Source organism: Pollicipes pollicipes, unplaced genomic scaffold (assembly GCF_011947565.3).
Source record: "Pollicipes pollicipes isolate AB1234 unplaced genomic scaffold, Ppol_2.1 Scaffold_4740;HRSCAF=5597_pilon_pilon_pilon, whole genome shotgun sequence".
Classification (NCBI taxonomy): domain Eukaryota; kingdom Metazoa; phylum Arthropoda; class Thecostraca; order Pollicipedomorpha; family Pollicipedidae; genus Pollicipes; species Pollicipes pollicipes.
In genome coordinates this window covers 22,701,611-22,725,185 of record NW_023596545.1, presented here as the reverse complement: position 1 = coordinate 22,725,185, position 23,575 = coordinate 22,701,611, and the positions used below count along the sequence as shown (strand labels likewise).

The 23,575-nt window shown below is 53.8% G+C and overlaps 1 protein-coding gene across 1 annotated transcript in view; it reads right to left on the bottom strand.

Annotated features, from left to right (window-relative positions):
• LOC119099468 (acetylcholine receptor subunit alpha-like) overlaps positions 1 to 23,575 on the bottom strand; it is a 59,459-nt gene that overhangs the window by 8,320 nt on the left and 27,564 nt on the right. Inside the window, exons 4-7 of the mRNA XM_037222623.1 lie at positions 16,803 to 16,983; positions 13,370 to 13,485; positions 5,570 to 5,738; positions 5,021 to 5,157 (exon numbers count right to left, since the gene is read on the bottom strand). Of these exons, the coding sequence (XP_037078518.1) occupies positions 5,021 to 5,157; positions 5,570 to 5,738; positions 13,370 to 13,485; positions 16,803 to 16,983 (603 nt within the window). The remainder of the gene's footprint in view (positions 1 to 5,020; positions 5,158 to 5,569; positions 5,739 to 13,369; positions 13,486 to 16,802; positions 16,984 to 23,575) is intronic.

The window sequence follows — 23,575 nt, the reverse complement described above, 5'->3', positions numbered from 1 at the left end:
GAAACCCGAGCGGGTTTTATATCCCATAGACGCTACCACGGACAGCAACGCTTGTGAGTCCAACGGCTACAATTTAGTCTCAAGACTAGCGGATAGCTTGTGGATATGTACACAACGAGCTCACAAAACTGTTAAAGGCACCAGGGAAAAGCGACATCGACCCCCCATCGATGCACTAGAACCTGTGTTTTTTTTTTTAGCGCGTGTAATGGAGTCGAGACTCGCTCGAATACCCCCCCCCCCCCCCATCCCCGTTGAAAATCATGGCAGCCACGCCATCACATTTTCTGGCTGCGCCCCTGCTCTTCATTTGGAACAACTAAAGAAGAAGAACTAATAAGTATAACTAACTTAGGTTGAAACAGTCTCAGATATCATCTCTGCTCCATATATGTTTGTATTTAAATGGGGAAGTTAGTTTAACACGCGCCCTGGTGGGAGGTCAAATTGACTTCCCGAAGGTTTTCCCAAAATGGTTTCCGAACAATGCGGCGTAGCCGCGCCAAATTTTGCAAAGCTGTAGACAATTCAATTGCAGATCGTTTGGTGTCAAAACTTTATATGTATCTTGTACGGTCGCTGACCTATGGCCGGTCAAAGTCAGGCCATGGATTCAACGAAGACAATTTCTGGGGAATCGTTTAATCTGATGCAACAACAGAGTGTTAGATGAAGCCATGCATATCTGAATTTTTTTTAGGCACCAAAAATGTTGAATTATCAAATTACAGTGATCTAAGGTCAGGTATCAGGGTCAGACCAAGATCAAAACCAACCTGTTGTATTACTCCAGGGCGTGCTATGTGGAATAGTTTTTGTTGCTCATTTTGAATTTATTGGTACCAGGAACCGCATTATACATCTTTCATGGACTTCTTAAGGGTCAGAAAAGGTCACTGCCCTAAAATGTCTTGGTCGACATTTCGTTTTTGGGAAGATACTGCCTCGTGTAATTTTTGTCGGTCATTCGAATGCAATACTCAGAGCAGTCCTAAATAATTTTGGTCACCATGACCTTCAAAAGTCAAAAAAGGTCTCTGATCTTAAATGACATTTGACAGAGACCAACCTAGAATTTGACCTTGTTTGACCTTGTTTGACCCAAATATAATGACCTAGGAACATCAAACTTAAATTTCACGCACAGGTCATCACACCCTGTAAATTTGGTGTTCTTAGCCTTCTTAGTTCCTGAGATCTCAAGGGAGTCAAGTTGACCCCCCACACCCGAGCGAAAGGCATCGAGCCGGCCACCCGGATGCGTGCTAATTCCATGCCAGGTAAATTAGAAAAGGCGGCATCTGTGGGACTGATTTTGGCTCCCGAGGTCTCGAAGAGAGCCTATGCTCTGGACGAGCTTTGCATGCTTAGAAGATCTCGGAGAGCGATAACAGTGTATCCAGAACAATATGTGAGACTAATGTGAACGATTTCACGTGATTAGAATATTTTAATCCTTGAATTACCTTGCATTTCAATACCGCCACTACGTTCAATCGAAATATATGTATACAAACCGTTCCCGGCATATATAAGGCCTCTCCAATTTTGGCCGCATGCCTGCTGGTTGATCTGGCTGACCGGGCTCAAGGTCACACCGGTCTACGGGCTGAGGTCACTGACCCGGCTCAATATCACACCGGGCTGCGAGCGGAGGTAAGTGACCCGGCTCCACGTCACACCGGTCTGCAGGCTGATGTGACTGATCCGGCTAAAGATCACACCAGTCGTATCAGCGGACAAATCTTAGGCTCACACACAGCCACAAATCGTCGAAAAGTTCTCGGTTTGAATGCATGCACTAGCCTGCTAAACGCCTCAATTTCCGCCAACCGCGCACATTTACACCGTTCCCTTGTGTCGTGGCCGTGAACACCTGTCCACATTGTAGGCTCTCGCGCCTAGTACCCCTTCCTCTTGGCGAGGTACGACCGGACCCGTGCGTAGCTCACCGCGCACGCCATCCGGCCGGGCCCCAACCGTTCTGGCCACAGATGTCGATCCGCCGACCCAGCCCAATAACATGGTAAACGAGCCCGCCGGGTGCCGGTTCGGCCGGGATCCCGTCCAGCGGCCTGACCGGTCACCGGTCGGACCGGGGCTAGCGGACACACGCGGTCGGGCGCGGTCGAAGGGGACCGGTGCACGCCGGCATCCCCAGAACGCTCGCGCGTCCGCAAAGCTTCTTTCGGTTCATTGTCGAGACATTTAACAGCTAAGGCGGTTAGTGCCGCCATCGCTCACACCGGCTGAACGACGACACCCCGGCACGGCTTCCAGCAGAAGTCTTTCGGCTGCGCCGGCAACAATTACGCCGCAGATAATCACGGTCTCAGAGCTCACGGACATGGACTCGCCGAACAAATTCTTTCCTTTTTGCCCGGGTCGTTAGCTGGCAACGGGGTGGTCATGGCCGGCGGCCTCGGAGCGGTCGGCGCCGGCGTCAGGCACGACTAGAGGAGATCTGTTCAGAACGGCGTGGTACGTTGCTTGGACGGGCGTATGAGACAAAAGTGTGGAAGTGTGATCACACATATAAAAGGGGCGACGCGTCGGTCTCATTAGGTTTTGACACAGCGCAGGGGACGGGTACCCGCGATCGAGGCCGGTGCTGACCCGGGGCGATCTGAGGCTGTCGAGGTGTTGGGAACACCAGTGTGCTCCAGATTCAGTCGAGTGCTGGCTTCAGTGCAGCTTCTAAAATTTAATTTTGGTACACGACTTCCACGGAATGCAGATCATACGAACCGGAAAATGTTGGTGTTTTTTTCGAAGAAAGCAATTAGAGGGAGGACGGGTGCGTGGTAGGGTGATATGAAGGGGAAATATCAGTGCAACTAATATAGGTGAAGAAATGGGTCGCAGCAGACTATGACCCATACAGAACCGGTGGAATCATTAGGGCACTGTCACACTGATGGCCATTTGTAGCGCCGTTGCATTCGTCACGTGACCTCCGGCCCGCCTTGGGTATTTCGCCTACGGCGCCCGCTTGAAAGATGAGTTGCAACACTCCCCTCTTCTGCTCTCCCAGAACGTAATGGTAGGGTCGAAGAAATACGAGCGGCAATCAATGGTCCAAGTCCATTTCTCAAAGCCGACGTTGTGTTCATCCTGTCACGTGAGTGATGGTGTCCGGCGTAACGTAAATCCTCTTACATAGCCACCAAGCTGTCAACACTTGGGGACCGTCCAGTGCAAGTGCATAACGGTCGCATTGTTCTGAAACCACTTCTAAACTAATTTTTCTGCCACGCAAAAGCCACACCGTAATGAACTATTATTGAAATACCGAGAACCAAGGTTAAGTCAGGCCCAAGTTTATTCGCGCCCGGCAAGGGGTCTGAGAAAACCGCGCCCGGCGGGGGGAAGTTGGCTTTCCCCACTGGGATCTCCAACTTTCAGACACCGTAGTCGAAAAACAGATACCGTTGTGAAGGTCTCGTCAAATAATAAAGAGCACATGTCAAATTTTGGACCTTAGGTAAAGTGTGAGGTCACCACAGGTCACAAAATTTTAAAAGCGGCTATTCCGATGAATACAGTTCAAACCTATGTTAACAGGTCAAAACGGATATTGAGGGCATGGCAATAACCGTTAATACTGTGGAGAGTCCATTCCGACCATTTCTGCTCCCCACGTTCGTCAGACCAGATCACCGTTCAAAATTGGTCTACCACCTCGAAAATACCCACGGAAAAATGCCTCGGGCGGTGCCAACTTCAAGCAGATCGTCGGAAACACCTTCACCAATAACGCCATATTTCTGAGACCCGTCATGCATTTGAGTTCTGCATTGCAAATTGGTCATTACATGGCTCTCTTCAAATTTATAACGGTTCAGAAGTTGTTTCAAGAAACTCGAGTTAGCTTTTTACCGCATGATCGGCCCGGCGCCAGACGATCATGTTGATAGACACCTGGTCCGAAAAGTTAAACGCGCTTTTTTGCTGTAGATCTCACAATAAATTCATGATTAGTATCATCATAATTATGCAAATATGAGGCCGAAAAATTGCACTGCGTTGAAACCATTGCCATTTTTGTAAAAATAACAGTGTCGAACGACTGTAGCGCGCGTTCATCAAATTTCTCTGAGCGTTGGCAGCACCAAACTCGTCACTGCCTGCGGCTATTCTACCGTCCTGGGGGTTGGGTAAGAGTAAGTCTCCCCCCCCCCCCCGCTCGCTCTGGTATCCAAGGGTTCCGTTGTCGGCTCGGGGACTGCAAATGTGCATCGATATCCATGGTACACCTCACCCAAGTATAGTGGAGTTGACATTTGTCCCATGACTAGTCACATCAACTGAGATGCATAGTACTTTTAACATTCAAATCTGCCAATTACGTAAGAGTCCATTAAGAGAGGGAAATAGATAGTAGCTCTCTCAACGAAAGTAACATATTCGATCTCATCAGATAAAGACATTGTGTAGCACCAAATTTGAGATACATGAAACCTAGGGCAAGCATGCATAAAATAGTTGGGATGAAATCAGATCTATCAGCGTAGCTGGGTAAATTCTGCCCGAAATCGTTCTTGGCTTCTAACCATATTCTTGTTCGTTATTTCACTCTTCAGATACTTTATGAAATGGCCCTTGAGAACCAAACTCTCAAACGTAAAACGACAAATGCGTACATGATCAGGAATCGAAAATCCTTTCGTAGTCAATTTTACGGTTAATTTTTATGTTTAAAAAATGATTAACGATGGACATCTTTCCTGTTTATTTAGTTTTCGTGCATTTCATATTTGGTGCAGAATGGGACCTTTGTGCATTATATGTGCATTGTACGGGTTTTCGTGTCCGCTTCCTTGTTGACACATAACTATACGGCACATCAGTGACATTCCAATAAGACCTCGCCGCATGATAGACAGCTGTATTCGTTTCGCAAGCGGCTGGAGAGGCACCCGATGAATGACCTGAACCTGATGGAAGATCAGATGGACACCGTGGAGCCCCCCCCCCCCCCCCCACCCCCCCCCACCACCGCCATCATCAATAGGCTCACCTGATGGAGACCAGGATCATGGCGAAGATGAGGTACTTGCCGAGCAGCGGCACGACCAGAGAAGTGGGGGGAATGATCTCCACTACCAGCAGGAAGAACACGTGTAGGCTGATGAGGATCGAGATGGACAGCGTCACCTGCGAGAGTGGCAAGGCGGTGAGTGGACGCCGGGGCAGGCGCAGGCGCAGGCGCTGCACGCCTCTGAGCCAGGTTGTGTGATGTACTGGGACAGGTGTCACAGGTCGGAGAGCAAACTCCGCCGACAAAGTGCCATTACACGCGGAGATGAATAATGGAGCATTGTGGAACTTTACGCAGAAAAGGTGAAGGGAAACGGTTCGCTCCTGTTTGCTACCTTTCCAAACACATGGGCATTGGATAGTTATGCTGAACAGAACAGGCGGTATACACACAGGCGCATTAAGCGACAACAAAATGATAATGAGGAGTTGATAGTGATAATGAGGCTTGATGATGAGGCTTGGCTTGAGCCCCTCAGCAGTTTGAGGAAATTTATTAGGCTGTCGCTGGCTAGTCACCGGAAATTACCTTTTCTCCACTATCTGACGGAAGATAGAACGTCAGAACTGTGAGGAAGGAGATGCCCATGCAGGGGATGATGAGGTTGACCGTGTAGAACAGTGTCTTCCTCCGCATGGTGATGTTGAAGGTGATGTCTAAATATGGCTCATCACAGCACGTATAGAACTTTTCGTGCCTGCAATCACCGTGTCGCGCAGTTACACCACCTTTCACATCTCGTCTACTTTGAGACACTCCTACCGCAATGCGTCTTTTGGTGAGAGTGAATGTCGGTTCACTTTCTGGAACTACTCCTTCGCCCAGGACCGGCCAATCACGATCGAGCCCGATGGCACGCAGAAGCACTGACTCTTCACGAGAATGGCACGCAGACGCACTGTCTCTTCACGAGAATGGCACGCAGACGCACTGTCTCTTCACGAGAATGACGCGCAGACGCACTGTCTCTTCACGAGACATCCATGCGCCTCGGGCAGGGCAAATCTGACGGACATGTCAGGATGTGAAGCTGCGGGATCAAACGGCAACCCATTAGCAGCCAGCGAAGCGTAGTGGAGGCGACAGCAGAGAGACACATGTCTCACTCATGCTGACCTTCTTGACACCCAACTGGACGAATTTTGTCACGCTGCTTTAGCGTGTGGGATGACGAACACGGCATTATTTCTGTTTCTTGCTGAGAGCTGCGGCTTGAGATGTCACTCGTTAGGTTTTGCCGAGGGCGGTCATCCCATGGTGCCAACCTTCGGTATACATTGCAGTCGCTCACATTAAGCTGTATCGGTTGGTGTGCAGCGCGTCAGAGTGCACCGTACACACGACGCAGAAACGGCCTCGTGGCATCGCGCAGCTGCGTGTATCCTCATCCCTGATGTAAGATTGCTCGGGATGGCTGTGAGGGTGCGCTGTCATGTATAGATGTCGTATTAATAAAATATCAGCAGAAAGCAAGAAAAAGGCTTAACATAACTGGTCTCGGCGTCCGTCTGAAAACGCAATCAACCATACAACCAACCAATCAAGCCATACAATCTGCATGGCAGTGTTACAACTGGCATCACAGCGTTGTCTCATCTTTGAGTGTCCATCAAATGCTGGTTCCGTAGGTGGTCAGCACACCTGGGAGGATGTGCTGTCCAGCAGGAGGTACTTCTGCAGGCACCGTAACGCACACTAATAGATCCCTCCGCCACCACAACCACCACGAACAGCACTCCCCGCACAAGCTTTCGAAAACTGTACTTGCGGGAGGCTCAATGTGTTCCACACAAGGTGCCAGCGCCAACTGATATGACACCACCTCAAACCATGTTGGCATTCAGCCAGCCCGGCCGTGCGCACCACGCTCTCAGAAAGGTGTGCCGCTCCCGAAGCACCGGATGCGCCGGCCGGAAGCTGCCTTCGCCCGCCCCGACAAAACTCGACTGGGGCGGGATCGGTCCAGGGCCCGGCAAGGTCAACAGATACGTCGGAGACGCCGAAGACGGGCGAGTTAGCCGGTGCACCCCGATTGACCGTAACGATGTGAATCACTCTAATACCCCGGCGCGCCACGACCCCGTCCAAAAGTCTGAATGCTCCATCTCGTGTTCCTGAACATTGGGTGGACTCCAGCTGCGAAGTAATCACTGGTAGAGAACATGCCATGCGTTGGTTAGCAGCGCGGTAAGTTTCCAGACCTTTTTATCAAGACCTCCTGCAGTACCGACACCACTCTCAAAGCCGCTCAACTCATTGGGATCCAGAGCCCAGATTCGCCGCCGTTCAGCGCGTGGCCCTTCACTTGGCCAGCTGGGGGCAGCCCCTCTTTACTTTCCAAGTCTCTGACTCCCTCTCTGATATCCTCTTCACCTCTTCCCCTTTTCTCCAACTCTGCCCTTTCTTCCTCTTATGTCATCTCTATGTTTGCTTCTCGTTTGCTCGCCCTCCCGGACCTTTCCGACTCTACATTCCAGCACGTCTCGCTAGTTTCCACGGCTCGATCCCGCCAGACCAGCGACGGTCCCCGCAGCCTCACAGGTGCGACCCAGCTGTCCGACGTACAGACGGGGTGCTTGCGCCGCAGCAGCCCCGCTGCGGTGGCACACGCGGCGGTGCCGGCCGTCCGCCGACCGTCAGCCCGACCCTGACCGGCACGCCCAGCCGGAAACGATCCGACTCCGCCCCCGGAAGCGGGACCATCCGTCCCGGCGCAGCCCGTGAGCATCGCCCAGCCGGTGGGGCGATCCCCGGCCGGTAGGTAGGGATTACCCGGCCGGTAGGGCGATCCCCGGCCAGAGGGTAAGGATCACCCGGCCGGTAGGTAAGGATCACCCGGCCGGTGGGGCGATCCCCGGCCGGTAGGTAGGGATTACCCGGTCGGTAGGGCGATCCCCGGCCAGAAGGTAAGGATCACCCGGCCGGTAGGTAAGGATCACCCGGCCGGTGGGGCGATCCCCGGCCGGTAGGTAGAGATCGCCCGGCCGGTAGGTAAGGATCACCCGGCCGGTGGGGCGATCCCCGGCCAGTAGGCGGGGATCGCCCGGCCGGTAGGTAAGGATCACCCGGCCGGTAGGTAGGGACTGCCCGGCCGGTAGGGCGATCCCCGGCCGGTAGGTAGGGTCACCCGGCCGGTAGGGCGATCCCCGGCCGGTAGGTAGGGTCACCCGGCCGGTAGGTAAGGATCACCCGGCCGGTAGGTAGGGCCACCCGGCCGGTGGGGCGATCCCCGGCCGGTAGGTAGGGTCACCCGGCCGGTAGGTAAGGATCACCCGGCCGGTAGGTAGGGCCACCCGGCCGGTGGGGCGATCCCCGGCCGGTAGGTAGGGATCGCCCGGCCGGTGGGGCGATCCCCGGCCGGTAGGTAGGGTCACCCGGCCGGTGGGGCGATCCCCGGCCGGTAGGTAGGGTCACCCGGCCGGTGGGGCGATCCCCGGCCGGTAGGTAGGGATCGCCCGGCCGGTGGGGCGATCCCCGGCCAGTAGGTAGGGCCACCCGGCCGGTGGGGCGATCCCCGGCCGGTAGGTAGGGGTCACCCAGCCGGCAGGGCAATCTTGTCGGCGCGGCTGCCGGCCCTGACCGGTTGCACGGCTGGGGGCGGTCACCGCTCTCGTTCCCGCTGTGGGATTCGCAAGATGAACGTTGGACGAAGAAGTGTCGGCAGGTGATCCAAAACGTGTGCATTTCATGCCAATAAACTTCGCAGAGAAGCCTGGCATTAAAACCACCAACGACAGGAGAGTATGCCGCCTGTATGTGCCTGTCCCAAGGCTGTCTTCCCCCTTCCACGTGCCCGTCAGGCCGGGCCGTTGCGTAGCGGACGAGACCGGCGTCCTTTGAGTCGGGGCGCCCATGAGCGCCGACCCCAGTCTCGTCCGAGGCCGATCCGTTTTCATTAAGCCGTCGGTGAGCGTGCCGCGCGGACACGGCAGCATCCATCACGGGCCGGGCCGACTCCTCCCCCCGACACTCGACCCACCCCGGTGACGGACGGTGCCTCGAGTCACGGCCGCGCCGGCCACCGAGACGTCAGCGCCATGAGCGCTCGGCACGACCTCAGGGGGCCTCAAGGGACCTCAGGGGACCTCAGGGGACCTCGGGAAACTCAGGGATCACAGGGAGCCTCAACAGAATTACGGCGTGGCTGTCCTCGCTAAACGCCTTTCATAATGTGTCTGAAGTAACGTCAAGTTAGCCTGAAAAGACCCCTGGGAGCCTCTGAGGTGGGTCTCAGAGGACCTCGGGGTCGTTAAAAGTGCAAGGCGGTCACTTGTCGCTGCAGAAAGGCATCACGGGGTCTAAAGTTGACGCCAAGGTTAGCACATGGAAATCAGGGTGTTTCAAGGAAATGCGATGGGACCATAAGATGCATCAGACAGTCTTGAGGACGTCAGGGGACCTCACAAAGTCTTAGGGGAGCGCAGGGCGACCCTGGGTGGCCGCAGCACGACACGGCCATGTTTTGCAGCCACGAGACGACCTCTGAGGACCATGAACGCGGAAACCAATTGAAGCCCTGGGATTAAAGCAGGACCTTTTAAAAAGAATCTCGGAAGAAAAGCCCACACAGGATGGTTTATTAACGCGGTAGAAACGGCACATGATTGACCATAAAACTGACCAAACCACGTGAGCGGGTTTTGGGAAAAATCATGTTCAGTACGCAAGAGAACGTGCTTTGTCCAGCGACAGGACCGTATATTGTCCAGCAACAGGACCGTATATTGTCCAACAACAGGATCGTGTATTGTTCAGAAACAGGACCGTGTATTGTCCAGCAACAGGACCGTGTATTGTCCAGCAATAGGACCGTGTATTGTCCAGCAACACGACCGTGTATTGTCCAGCAACAGGACCGCTCGCCATCTTGACAGCAAAATAGAAGCGACTGAATGAAAGACCCCATTCGGCCTTATATGTGCTAGGAGTCGCGGCATGCCAAAACCGGTATCGGGCGGTGGGTTGGGGCACTGAGACCGTGGCTTGGCGGTGGGCTGGGGTACTGAGACCGTGGCCGGGCGGTGGGCTGGGGTACTGAGACCGTGGCCGGGCGGTGGGTTGGGGTACCGAGACCGTGGCTTGGCGGTGGGCTGGGGTACTGAGACCGTGGCCGGGTGGTGGGCTGGGGTACTGAGACCGTGGCCGGGCGGTGGGCTGGGGTACTGAGACCGTGGCCGGGCGGTGGGTTGGGGTACTGAGACCGTGGCTTGGCGGTGGGCTGGGGTACTGAGACCGTGGCCGGGTGGTGGGCTGGGGTACTGAGACCGTGGCCGGGCGGTGGGTTGGGGTACTGAGACCGTGGCTTGGCGGTGGGCTGGGGTACTGAGACCGTGGCCGGGTGGTGGGCTGGGGTACTGAGACCGTGGCCGGGTGGTGGGCTGGGGTACTGAGACAGTGGCCGGGCGGTGGGCTGCGGTACCGAGACAGTGGCCGGGCGGTGGGCTGCGGTACCGAGACAGTGGCCGGGCGGTGGGCTGCGGTACCGAGACAGTGGCCGGGCGGTGGGCTGCGGTACCGAGACAGTGGCCAGGCAGTGGGCTGGGGCGCATCACCTGCCCTCACCTGCATCACCTGCCGCAACACCGGCCGTGTCACAGCCGTCACGCTGGCATACCACTCGGGTAGACTCCACGTTAAGAACGATTAAACGGCGCCTCCCACCGCTCCGCCCGCGAGCCCGTACATTTCCCCGGGACCTTCACGCTTCTGCCGCGATTTTCCCGACGGATCGGCGGAAGTCGATCAGGGGGGGGGGGGGGGTTCGGTAACGACCCGGTCATGGATCTCCGGGCGCAGCGTCCGCCCGCATCCGGCGGCCAGTGTGCCCCATACATTACCGCGGTCACGATGAGCCATGAGCGGCCGCCCAGTCGTGCGGCACCGCCTCCTGTCGACCTTGACTGATCCCCACTCCCTCCGTCGACCTTGACTGATCCCCACTCCCTCCGTCGACCTTGACTGATCCCCACTCCCTCCGTCGACCCTGGCTGATCCCCACTCCCTCTCCACACGCCCACCCTCGGCTCGGCCGCACCCCGCGCTCCCCTCAACTGGTGCTCCCCGTACCGTCTCCTTGTACGTCTCTGATTCCCCTGGGGAGACGTCTTCTGCTTCTGTCACGGGTGCTCCAGGTGCAACTTTTGTTGGCTATTTCAGGAGAATGAGGACAACCTCCCGGGAGACCTTGTCACTATCTGTTGGGATGACAGGCCACTGAAACAACTTTCCAGGATCCATCGAAACAGGTTCCAGCGACCATCCTGACGCGCCCTCCGCCCCCCGGGGCGTCACGCGACACACCCTGCTAGGGTGTCCCTGACATTGCAATCCAGGATCCTCCGGCACAGGCTAAAGGGTCCGAAACAGTTGCGAGTCTCCTGGCACTCCTCCTTGGTGCCAGTTGACACACCCTCCGGCAAGACTCCTGCCTGATCCCCGACTCGCCCTCTTAAGAGACCTACGGAACAGCTAGAAACCACTGAGCTTGGTTGCCGTTTGATGGCAGTCATAATGGCATATGGGTTATCACGTTTTGATGTGTAGTCACGAATAACACAATATCTCTGTCCGTTTCTACCTCTGTCTCTGCCACGGTGTTCTAGCCTAAGCTCGCATCCTAAGGCGGGCTCCTTGACGACGTCTTCCAGGAGCGTCCCTCTGAGGGGCTCTCCCGAAGCCCCGCTGACGCAGCTTTCCCACACCCTCTGAGCGAATTTTCCGGTAGTCCTCAGCACATCCCCGACATGCACTCCCAGGGTCCTCAGACACTGTCTGCTGATAAACACCTAATGCGCCTCCCAGTGCCGCCGCAGGGAGCTCCCCCCCCCCGCCCTCCCCTGCTTCCCCTCCCCGGATGTCAAGAGCCTAGTCCGTCTGGGCGCTGCAGATGAGATCGTGAGGTTCGGCCGCCATTGCCGGCTCGGAGAAGATCGACGCAGCCGTTTATCAAAGCCGGGCACAATATCTCCGCGGACCGGACAAACGCCACCACCCCTGGCCAGCTGGTGCGGCGGTTTGCTCTGATGAATTCCCCAGCGGAGTGCTGGCATTGGAGAGTGAGGCATAAACCGGACAGGCGTGCATTTTTGTCATCGCTGTTGATTTGTTTAAATGTCAAAAGCATGAGAAGACGCTAGGTGTGTAGACCCATGACTACAGCTAGTGCAATCAATAGCGAATCGGTTAGTAACTTCATTTTAAAGCTATTGCAATGCCAGCAAACGCCATGTGCGGCATAGGCTGTGGGATGACATTAATGCTCCAAAATGCCTCCAAACGGGCTGATAGATATTTTGCGTACGAGAGCGCGTGACTCCTCACCCATCAACTGACACTAATGTCTATGCCTTCGTGTTTTATCTCCTCCGTAAGCATAGTTCATTTCGTGTAGCTGCGACGACCCGTCGCCGAGATCTGGACCTGGTTTCTACCCGTGTTTTCATAAGGTTTCTCACAATCGGAAACTTATCCGTTTCCACGGGTTAACCCAGCGTTGAAGATGAAATCGCAGTGATGTAGTAGCAAAATATCGCCTGATCGGCAAGCTGGCTTAAAAATGCAAAGCAATTCACACATCACAGCTATTAAGAAATTGGATTGTTTCATATGACAATCACGGGAACGTGCCATCGGTGGCTGCAGACATATCAGATTGAAGATAGCATCACTGGTCGGGACGAGGGGACCGAGTCGCTGAAGCTTCAGAATTGTTAGGCCCGCGCAGCTTGCTGCCTTGATCGTGATGGTGTGATCTCGGAACTGTGACGGGAGCAGTACACTGCGCGCCTTACGTGAAATAAACAACAGTAAATGGGCGGGTGTCATAGTGGAGCGCTCGGTAAATGTTCGTGTGACGATTGTTTGGCACCTATAGCGTGCACCTGGTCCTATATGAAAGATGTAACTACAATGCAAATTATTCATGTCGCCATTTCTCGCCAAATATTGCATGACAAAGTGATGCACTCCTAATGGGCTGATGCATTTCATCAGGGCCAGGCGCCGGTGGGGGGGGGGGGGGGGGGCGGATTCGTTTTTGGCGTTCCGCTCACATAATGGCGTTTCAATACGCTTTACTTCGGCGGGTATCTCATGAACTTAAACAACACTTAGAGCTAACCCAAGCGGGTCTAAACGTGGGTCGTTCCGCTATATATCACGCCTTATTGCACACACGCGACAGTTTTCTTCTCGGCCCAGTCATTAGCTAATTCCCATTTTTCACAGCTCTAGAGCCTCCAGCATTCGAGCGTGCCACCTTCGCAGAGAATATAAGCTGGTCAGGCGCCCAGCATGAGTCAGCCCAGCGCGGCAGCGATCGCTGCTCACCTGACGGCTGGCACGTCCAGGATGTCCCACTCCACGGACATGTAGAACTCGGACAGATCCACTCCTCGCTCCACCAGGTCCGAGTTCTCGATCTCATCAAAGTGGCGCAGGTCCACCTGACAGCGGGAAACACACGCACACTTACGAGCAGGCAGGCACCGCTTCTGGGTCTAAAACCAGCATGCACTTTGACTTACAAGTATTCCTGCCTGGCGGCCGATCCTTGGGAGGCCTCATTCATCCATGTATGTCATGCATATCGATTAAATCATGCGTTACAGGAACGGTCACTGCAATAGAAACATTGGAATGTCATGGGAATGTAACAGTCCGTAGGCAGCAACTGAATGCAGGCAGCGTCCAACCATGGGAATGTAAATGCATGCCATTTGCATTTATCAACCACGTCCAATTTGATCTTACAATCCCTCTCGCACGAGAGTGCCTAAGGTGTGACGGTCCTGGCTGTCAAACTGCATGTGATTAAAACAATAATGACGGCGTAACGGGCTTACATCGCCTTTGTTACAATGTCCCGCTCACCGCAGTGTACAGGTGATAGAATATCATAGCACAAACATGTAAGCTCGAGTCTCACTGAGCGTGTAACCAGTATCTATATGAATTAGCTCATAGATATTTTTCAGAGGTAAAATTAAGCCGAAAAATCGTCGATTTGGCACTTTTGCAACAATGGCTGGGCACCTCGGAGAGGTAAAATTAAAATAAGCAATCCTCGTATCGTTCACGGTCAGAGCGCAGCAAGAACGCGTTGCTGCAGTTATCTAAGCCTGAAAATATAGCAACGTTGCTAGTCTTCTCACAAGGGTAGTGCACCCAGATACTGCCCAATAACATCCCTGACCGGTGACGTCATAGAATTGCTGGTCGCTGGAGGAGTCCCCGTTTTCCCGTGACCAGCCGGCGCCTCCCCAAACGGCCGCGCGACGTCCACCGCCGCCGGTGCCGCTGGACGCTGGGGCCAATCGTCGACTACCTTCCACGCCTCTGGCCCGAGCCTAATCTCGCTCCGCATCTCTAAATGGGCGGCGCGCGCGCGGGCCTTGTGGTTCGCGTGTTTGTGCGACTGGCGTGTTTGTGGGAGCGCCACCACCGTCCGACGGTCGGAAGGCAAGCCCACCATCGCCATCGGCCTGCCACATAAAGCGCGGCCGAGCCGTTGCAGCAGGGGACCACCGAAATCAGATACCACTGCGCCGGCTGCCGCGCCCGCCCAGCATACCAAACGGCCGTCGCGCAAACGGACGCGCGCCGGAAATTCTATTAGCTGCCGACACCGGCGACAGCGGAGAAGAATGTCTCGCCTCCCCCTATCACTTCGCTGCTCCAAATCCAATCAGAGGGGTCGTCATTTCTGAAACGGGCCTCGCTAGACGGCATGGTCTGTCCCTCACTTGCCCGCTCCCCCCCCCCCCCCTCTCTCTCTGCTGCATCCACCATCCACTATCGGAGTGGCAGCGTGATGACTCAGCCAGTAATGCCCCCAGGGTGCTGATGTACACCTGGCTTCGCGTGACCGCTTGCCTGGGGTGAGGCCGCTGGGGGAATGTCGCAGCCCGCTCGCTGGTCGCCGCGGCCGGTCCGCCACACCGATGACTGGTGTGGCGCCAGCGCCCATGTCGCATTGTCGGACGCGTCGATGACTGGTGTGGCGCCAGCGCCCATGTCGCATTGTCGGACGCGTCGGGAGCACGAGCGTGCGCAAAGATTCAGGTTCGGGCCGGAGATGTGCTACTAGAGATCGTTACTGTTCATTGAGCACATGAAAATGCGTAAGAGATAATGAATATAAACGTGATATTGGCTCCGGCGACGGTGACAGCGGGGCCTCCGCGCAAGCCATTAGCCGTTCCTAGCAATGTTTGCTAACAGTTTTTAACAACGTTTTTAACAGTATTAACAACGTTTTCACCTAGTGTGTTTCGCTTGAGTGTTGTGCTGAATTGAACTCCATCCCTGAAATTTTGACATTTGAGGGGCGGCTTTACTTGTTTAGGAGTTGAGGCTCACTGTCGGTACCTAAACTTACGTTGCCACAAATGTTTCAAAATGTCTCAATGGGGAATCCAGGAGCAGGAAATGGTAAAGCCAGGAAAAAGGAAGACGAAAAACCTGGGTACGTACGTGATACATGCATGATAACTATCTAGCAATTAAGCAGCTCCGAAAAATCAGGACTGGATTTCGGTAAGCCAAACGGATTTAGGCAAGTCAAAAGAAGGATAAAACATAAGCCAACGCGTGCACGCAGCGCACACAATACGGTTTTCCATACACGGGCCCACACAAGAGCATCCCGCTGTGGGAAATGTCCTCCTATTCGACCCCTCCATTTCCAATCAGCGCAGGATCAGGTAGACGAGCTGTCCGGTTCTGTCGCCGCCACCGGGCCAGGCAGGCAGTGGGGGCGTATCATTCCGTTTTCCCATTCCGGTGGCGATCACTCATTTCCTGTCGGTTCGTCACTCGCCGAATGGCGCTCGTTTGTCTTTCTGAACAATTTGACGACGCTGGAAAGAGCGTGCCGCGGCCCTAACATGGTAGCTGGCGATGCCCAGTGCGAGCGACGGGCGCCGAGCTGGTCTCGATGCCACCGGCCGGTCAGAGGCTGAAGCTCGGTGGTCAGCTGGTCACAGGTCAGAGATGATCGGCTGTCAACACATGAGACGTTACACTGACTGTCGGCTGGTCAGAGGTCAGAAATTGACTGCTGGCCGCTCAGAGTGCAAAGGCCGGCTGTCGCCTGGTCAGAGGTCAGAAGCTGACTGTCGGCTGGTTAGAGGTTAGAGGCTGACTGTGGGCCGATTAGAGGTCGCAGGTTAACTATCAGTTGGTCAGAGGTCAGAGGCTGACTGTCAGCAGGTCAGAGATCAGAGGCTGACCGTTGGTCGTTCAGAGCTGAGAGGCTGAGAGGCAGCTGGTCAAAGGTCAGAGGCTGACTTGCAGCAGATCAGAGGTCAGAGGCTGACTGACAGCAGGTCAGAGGTCAGAGGCTGACTGTCAGCAGGTCAGAGATCAGAGGCTGACCGTTGGTCGTTCAGAGTTGAGAGGCTGAGAGGCAGCTGGTCAAAGGTCAGAGGCTGACTTGCAGCGGATCAGAGGTCAGAGGCTGACTGACAGCAGGTCAGAAATCAGAGCTGACTGACAGCAGGTCAGAGGTCAGAGGATGACTGGTAGCGGGTAAGAGGGCAGAGGCTGACTGTCGGCTGGGCAAAGGTCAAAGGCTGACTGTCAGGTCAGAAGTAAGCGGCCTACATATGCCGGCTCACAGCTTCAGTCCACCAGCTGTACACAATCACACAGCGGACATGTGTGCCGTCAAAAAATAGCTAACTCGTGATTGTCTCGGGCCTCACCGGCGTCCGTGTTGCTGTTTCCGGTCTGTGGCAGACGCGACGCCGTCCAGGCTCACCTGGAAGCCGTCATACGTCCAGCTGCCGAACTTCATGACGCACGTCTGCTCGTCGAAGGGGAAGTACTCCACGTCGATCTCGCAGGAGGACTTGTAGATGGCCGGCGGCTCCCACTCCACCAGGCCGTTGTAGTGCAGAGTCGCCTTCGTCGCCAGCGTCACCTCGAAGTTGCCGTCCGCACTGGAAACCGCGCTGGCGGTGATCAGCTGGCATGAGGGAGCGCTGGCAGGCCGCCACTGCTCGCGGCGTCTTAGCCCAGAGCGAACGCCGAGCTGACCGTACCATTCGTAACGGCGCATGCCAGGTTGGCATCCTGGCGACACCTCATCGTGGTGAGTGCCCCAGGGCTGGCCGGGGCGGGGCGATCCAGCGGGAGGGCGGTGCCAGCGGTCATAGGCGCAGGTCAACGGCGCGTTAAGATAAAGCTGACGGACGGGCGCCGTGGCGGTCGAGACGGGCCGCGATATGGCGTTCGACAACGCGGGATGGGTCTAATATTAGTCAATGTGTTGGCATTGATCCTGGCTGGGGAGGAGAATTTGCCAGTAAAGGAGCGTTCTTCACCGGCGTGGGCATCGCCACCAGTTGTTCTTTCCAGTATGACGAAGTATTGCTCTGCAAGGGTTTTGACTGGACAATAGACCTTAGAAACAGTGTTTCACTGTACCTTGGTGCTAGGACCTAATTTGAAACGAGGCCTAAACTAATTCAAAATACGAATTTGACACGCCAAAGGATATCAAAAACGGCACGAATCGAATCGGCCCAACCCCCACCCCGCGCTCCAGGCGACGGACAATATTTGCGACTTGGACTTCGCGAAAAATATGAACGCATGCAGTGTCGGCTGCTCCAATGCAAGGCTGTGAAAGACAGGTCAGGTTATGTTGAGTCCGGTAGGCATAAGTTAGGATCCAGCTTTGCTTGTTGGACTGCCCAATACAATGCAAGATATACTGCACCGCCCGAAATGCAAATGACTAAGCCGAAGGGCTTCGAGGACCCGTGTCGGGTAACACGATAGGAAAAAATTGCAGTGATAATCGGTGTTCATATTTTTTAAACACGCATGTTCTAAGCAATGCTGCTCAAACGCGGTATCACGATGAATTTTGTGTTCAGCTTCGGACGAAGATTGCGACTATGCAATGAATCCAAGATCCTGAGGTTCACGTTCCCTTCAGCTGTTGCCAACATTGTTATCTTAAGGCGTTAGTTGTTGCATTATTCTCTATTGCTGCATACATGGCATATGGAAGTCTTGGCGAAAACTTAAGACGACGCAGATCCAAAGATCTTAGAATTTGTGCGCATTCAAATGTTCGTATCAAATGTTTGCTCTATAATTTCACTTCATCATTACCTCTTGATATATTAAAGGTCCATGGCTCAGCACAAGAACTCTGAAATCATAATATCGAAAACCGGGAGCTGAATTCCAATATCTTACTTATATCAGTCGGCGTATATCAGCCCCAGATGCCGTGTTCAGGAGCTGATGTACTGGAACTCGAGGTCATACAACTAGGATTCAGTCTCAACCCAATCTAGCACTTAGACCAATTACTCAGGCTTATGTAAAGTGAAACTGAATAGATCCGCATATGGGCTCAAGGCCCAGGACTCGCGACTCGCGTTCGCGCTACCATGATATACTCAAGCGGATGGACTCGGCCCTCCTACCCGGATTCAAGACACCGCACCTCGGACTCGTGCATGAACTCAGCTCGTTTGGGGCACTGACTCACGCCTGCCTCTGAACTCATCCATGCAATCAGCGACGGACACGCCGATATGGCCTTGTGCGTCTCAGTGCAAAAACGTGCATGCCAAAGGAGGGCCTCGCGTGGGCGTGGCCAGCATCCCCTGTCGCAGCGGCGCGATCACCCGGCGGGCGACAGCTCGACCAGCCGTCTGGCCAGCCCTCAAGCTCCGGCAACATCCTGCCGCTGCTCGTACGACAGCACGGGCAGCTGGCGGCCCTCCGCGGGCCCGGCAGCGGCGACGACAGTCGTCACACAAATCGGCAGCGATGGCTGTCGCTCAACGTCGCAATCAGTGATGGTTGTTGCGTATTCAAACATAACTTCTACGCCACGCCACCACTAAACTTTCCGACCGCATAAAGCTATTCCGCTGAGAGAGGTCATCATCAAATAGCTTTGGTAAGCAGGGAAACTGGCGACCGTCGGGCGAAGCTTGTCGCAGCATGCCCGAGTATGCTATCCGTATATTCAGGTGGTGACAGACTAATTTAAACACTTTTACACATTTTACAGTTTACACAGCTTCAACACTGGGTCACGGCACGTGTTTAATCTATAAATTACAACGAAACATCCACATCACTGATGACAGTGACATCAGTGATCACTGATGACATCACTGACAGTGTGGTTGGCGACACACGCTTTTATGGCATTAGTACAACGGCATCGCATCAGTAATTATGACCCCTACGGTGACCTGGGAATGGTTCACCTGCTGGCCTTTATCCTGGAGACAACGGGACGTAATTAACAGCCATTAGTCTGGAAACAGTGACTTGCATGGAACGGTGGAGACCGCAGGAAGTGATAGCGCGATGACATTCTCTTGACAGAAAGAGGCCCTTGACACTTGTTAGGAGCGCCCTGCCAACAGCTAACGGCCGGTCACAGTACCTAAGAGTTAATCGCTCCTGGCGTCAGTAGCTTTCTGAAGCTGCACATGTTAGCTGGATATATGCTAGAGATGCGTCGTTATTTCCTCGGAGGCTGACGCGGCGACGTCGCTAAAAAACAACAATGTATGCTGCTCAGAAATGAATACATAACCCAAGATAGCCCGAGAAACACAGAACATGCATTACGACGACAGCCAAAGCCGCATCCGCGAAGTGATGAATAGCTGCACACTGCCTACAAGACACAAATGCATTGATGCAGCGGGGCCACGGGCCACGCCGCCCCACGATAGGTCGCTTGTGGGAGTGCACCCCGTGTCGGCAAGGCGCACGGGGCACGACAGCTGGCCGCCGTGTCAATGTTTGCGTGCGATCGCCTGGGGGGTTAAGCAGCCCCTCCCCGGATTTCCGAGGTGACTTTTGGACTGTGGCGGGAGCGTCCAACAAATGTACAACGCCTGACAGATGACCAATTTGACGCATTCTCGAGTCAACGTTGCTACGTTAGGTCAGGCAGCTGGGTCATGTCTTAGTCAGTAGGCGGCTTGCGCGGTGATTTTTTGCCCCCGCATGCAGTAATTCATGGTTTCCTTTCCTGTTTTGGATGACTTTGATGCTCTTTGTCAGTTTATTTGACTGTATGGCATTTGGGGTCAGCCCCAGTGTATGGATGACACCAGGTCATTTTCGAAGGTCATGAGAGATTAACTACCAGCGGTAAACAAACCGTTTTGTTGCACATATGTGCGGTAAATTAGTCAGTATAACTAACGCATTCACAAGCCTTTGGCCTGCATATGTAATGTGAACCGAAAAAGCAAAACAGTCGCATCAGATTAAGCGACTTTACCTTGCTCTGACATGGCCTTGGCCTACATAACCTAGCGTTTCATTTTTTTTTTTTGCATGGTATGTTTTCAAAGTACAAGAGCACGCTTTTTCGTTTGATGCAAACAAACCATGAAGCTATGCCGACGTAAATAAGCCATGATATCCAACGGGTGTTGAAACCACCCAAAGATTTTCGTGCTTTTCAATGCCCATGTATAGCCTAAAACCTTTGACACCATCAGTCACGTCAAGAATGTCAACTCTATAGCTCCTGAGTGAAAGCGACCAAGGCGTCTAATTCTGTCGACCCAAATATCAGATCCGATTAAGATATCAGGGTTGTCTTTACCACAGACGAAGCAGTTAAACTCGTAAACCCGCTAAATCTGACCCTCAAGAAACCGCCGGGTTTTGGCCGGGTTTCGGACCAGACTTGACTGGCTTTTATGGAAAAAATGTAAGAAACAAAAATGTTGCATTTTTTGCTTCTACTCAGGCTTTAAAGCCATCCCAACACAAGAGTGAATTCACAAACACGATGCAGCCATGAAAAATCATATCTTGATTTTTATAGCAAGAGCCCCGGTAACAGAAACCCCATAGTGGATATGAGACATCAGTAACCCAAGTTGTACAAATTGAGCAAACGCAGGTCAACATTTGCCGAAGAACTCAAAGTTTTGGAAGCTTGGCCCAATTGAATTGATTAGCAGCTGAGTGGAACATGAATATATACACAGCTTCATACTGTTCTCGCCCGTTATTGGGTTATTCCACAAGTCGACCGCGGATAAGTTTATTTCAGCCCGGGCTCCCTTCAAACTGGACAAGGGCTTTTAATGAGGTAATTTTTGGGCTAAAACATTATCCTGTAAGTTTTAGGATCATACGGCGTACCGATAAGGAACTAGAAGCAAGTAAAAATACGTGATGTCGTCACAAACGCTATGTTTCAATTCGATCTAGCAAATATAGCTTGCGAAGTAAAATGTTTTGCGGATCTGCCATGGAAATCCAAATGGCTACATTTTTCTGAAACATTGGGCAACATAACCTTGAAGCTCAACTAGGTAAATTCAGTGGTCTAGTTTCGCATTTGACCTAGTTTTCTGAGAAAAAATGTTGCGCTTCGATTTTCTTTAAACTAATATGCGACTGAAGGCCAGTTTATTACCATTCAAACAAAAAAGGAGTCGATGGGATCTCCTCTAGATCGGTCGCAAATCGAATTTGAGCACAACGGGTCACGCACGGCGGCATGCCATGAACGGACATCGCGGCATCGTGTCACGCACGGCGGCATGCCATGAACGGACAGGGCGGCATCGGGTGGTCGGGCACGGTCGGCTTACAGCGTCGCGAACTGTTGCCGTGACCTTGAAAACAGCCGGCACTCTGGAACAATATATAAATGAAAAGTACATTCCCATCGACCTTACGTACATGACATCTATCCTGAGCCACTTAGCCAGAGAGCCACATGATTTCTTAACGACATGGTGTGCAGCCATATGCCGTCATTTCCAAAGTTGTCGTTTGCCAAGGTTGGCAAGCCAGTGGCCAATGAAATTACATTTCGCCATGATTTATGAGATAACACCAAACTTCCTTCTGCCCATCCTGAGCCGTCGCGTCTTCAACAGTCCCCCTGCAACGCCGCACAGTGCATTCACGAGCGTGGTGCCGCAACCAACCTGGCATATAAACTGAACATATGCTAGGGAATTCTGCTGAATTCTGTACAAAGCACTGCACGTGAATGCTAACATTACCTTAACCGTAACCGTCTCACATACGCAGACATTTGGCGGGACCCATCCCACCTGTTGAGCATCTATATGGGCGAGGAAATACAACTTTTCTATTTTGAAAATCTGTCCTGAACGAGTTGGGCTACGGACTGGCTGGCATTTTGGACAGAGCCAAGTCTCAGTCCCCCCCCCTTCCCCATCAGGCGATCGTTGGTAGTAAAGTATTTCAGGCGGTGTCGGGTTCATTGGTGATGCGAAGAAGTGATGCTGCCATTACATCTGTCAAGCCTGCCTGCGCGCACGATATATGCTTAGCCCGGCGGACAACAGCGGCAGAAGTCGCGCGAGTGCGCGCCAGAAGCGGCGCCACCGGGCGAAGCCGTCTGGCGTCTGTTACCAGCCCCGAGTCCCCCCTGGGCCTGTGGACCCCTCGGCGCGCCTCCCGACGTGAGCCGGCACTGACGGTGACCTGCACCCCGCTGCCGAGAGGTGTCGGATGGCCAGTTGCCAGCGTCACCGGCCAGCTGCGGTCTGTGTCTCAGTAACGAGAGGCGACGGGACCCAGCGGGCCGCCAGCCAGTGCAGCGGGGCCTGCCTGGCACCGCGAGCTAACGAGCAGCGTGCTCGGCGCCCATCGTATCCCAATAATGAGCACCGCCTGCAAAACTCCAGGCCGTCGTTAGCTGAACATTACACGGGCGGCCCGGTGAAGGCGGCCAGGCGGAAAAGCCGGCCGAAAAACGCCGGCGCGTAGCGACGCTGATGAAGAGATGGCAACATTTGCACCGCGCAACCCAACGATTACTGAGACACATAGCTTATTCCGTAACGGGTCGATCGCTGCTGAAGACGCACCCAGGCAACGTTCTTGATATGGCGTCAGATGATGATGATTTGGTTCCTGCCTGAGCTTAAATGAAGACACACGAAGGCCAGCATGCAGTAAGCTTAACACAAAGCAGTTAGCCCCGGTTTGGGAACACGGCCACGCTGATATAATGGCTGGCTTGCCGCGCCAGAGCAATCTGACAGTAAAGCTGAGCAGGGAAGTCGCGGCCATATGACATATGGGGGATAACTCATAACGCCCTGACCCGAGGTGGCTCGAATCCGCTCCTCGCCAGCCCGCCGTCTATTGAGTTTTATTCCCAACAGTCCCCCACCTTTCTCCTAACTCCCAAATTCGTGGTTTACTGGGTCATTAGCTTCTTCCTGCTGCCTAGTCTCCGGTCGGCAGACACCGTGCCTCTCATTCCCAGCTTTGGCCGCGGAGGAGCCGATTCGAGAGGAAATGAAGTGAAGGGAAATGATGGCGGACCACGTTGAGCCGTGCTGTTGAAACAGCCTTATTACTGTTAGGTTTGTATTTCAATTGTAAAACCATTTCCACGTTCGGTAAAGAGTGTAGGCCTCAGAGACTGGGTTGACAATGAAAGTTGCGAGGTTAGACGTCTACTGAGACTGTTTCGATCCTTTTCCGTATCATTCAAATCGTTGGTGTCACGCTCTCTGGCTTCAGAAGCAT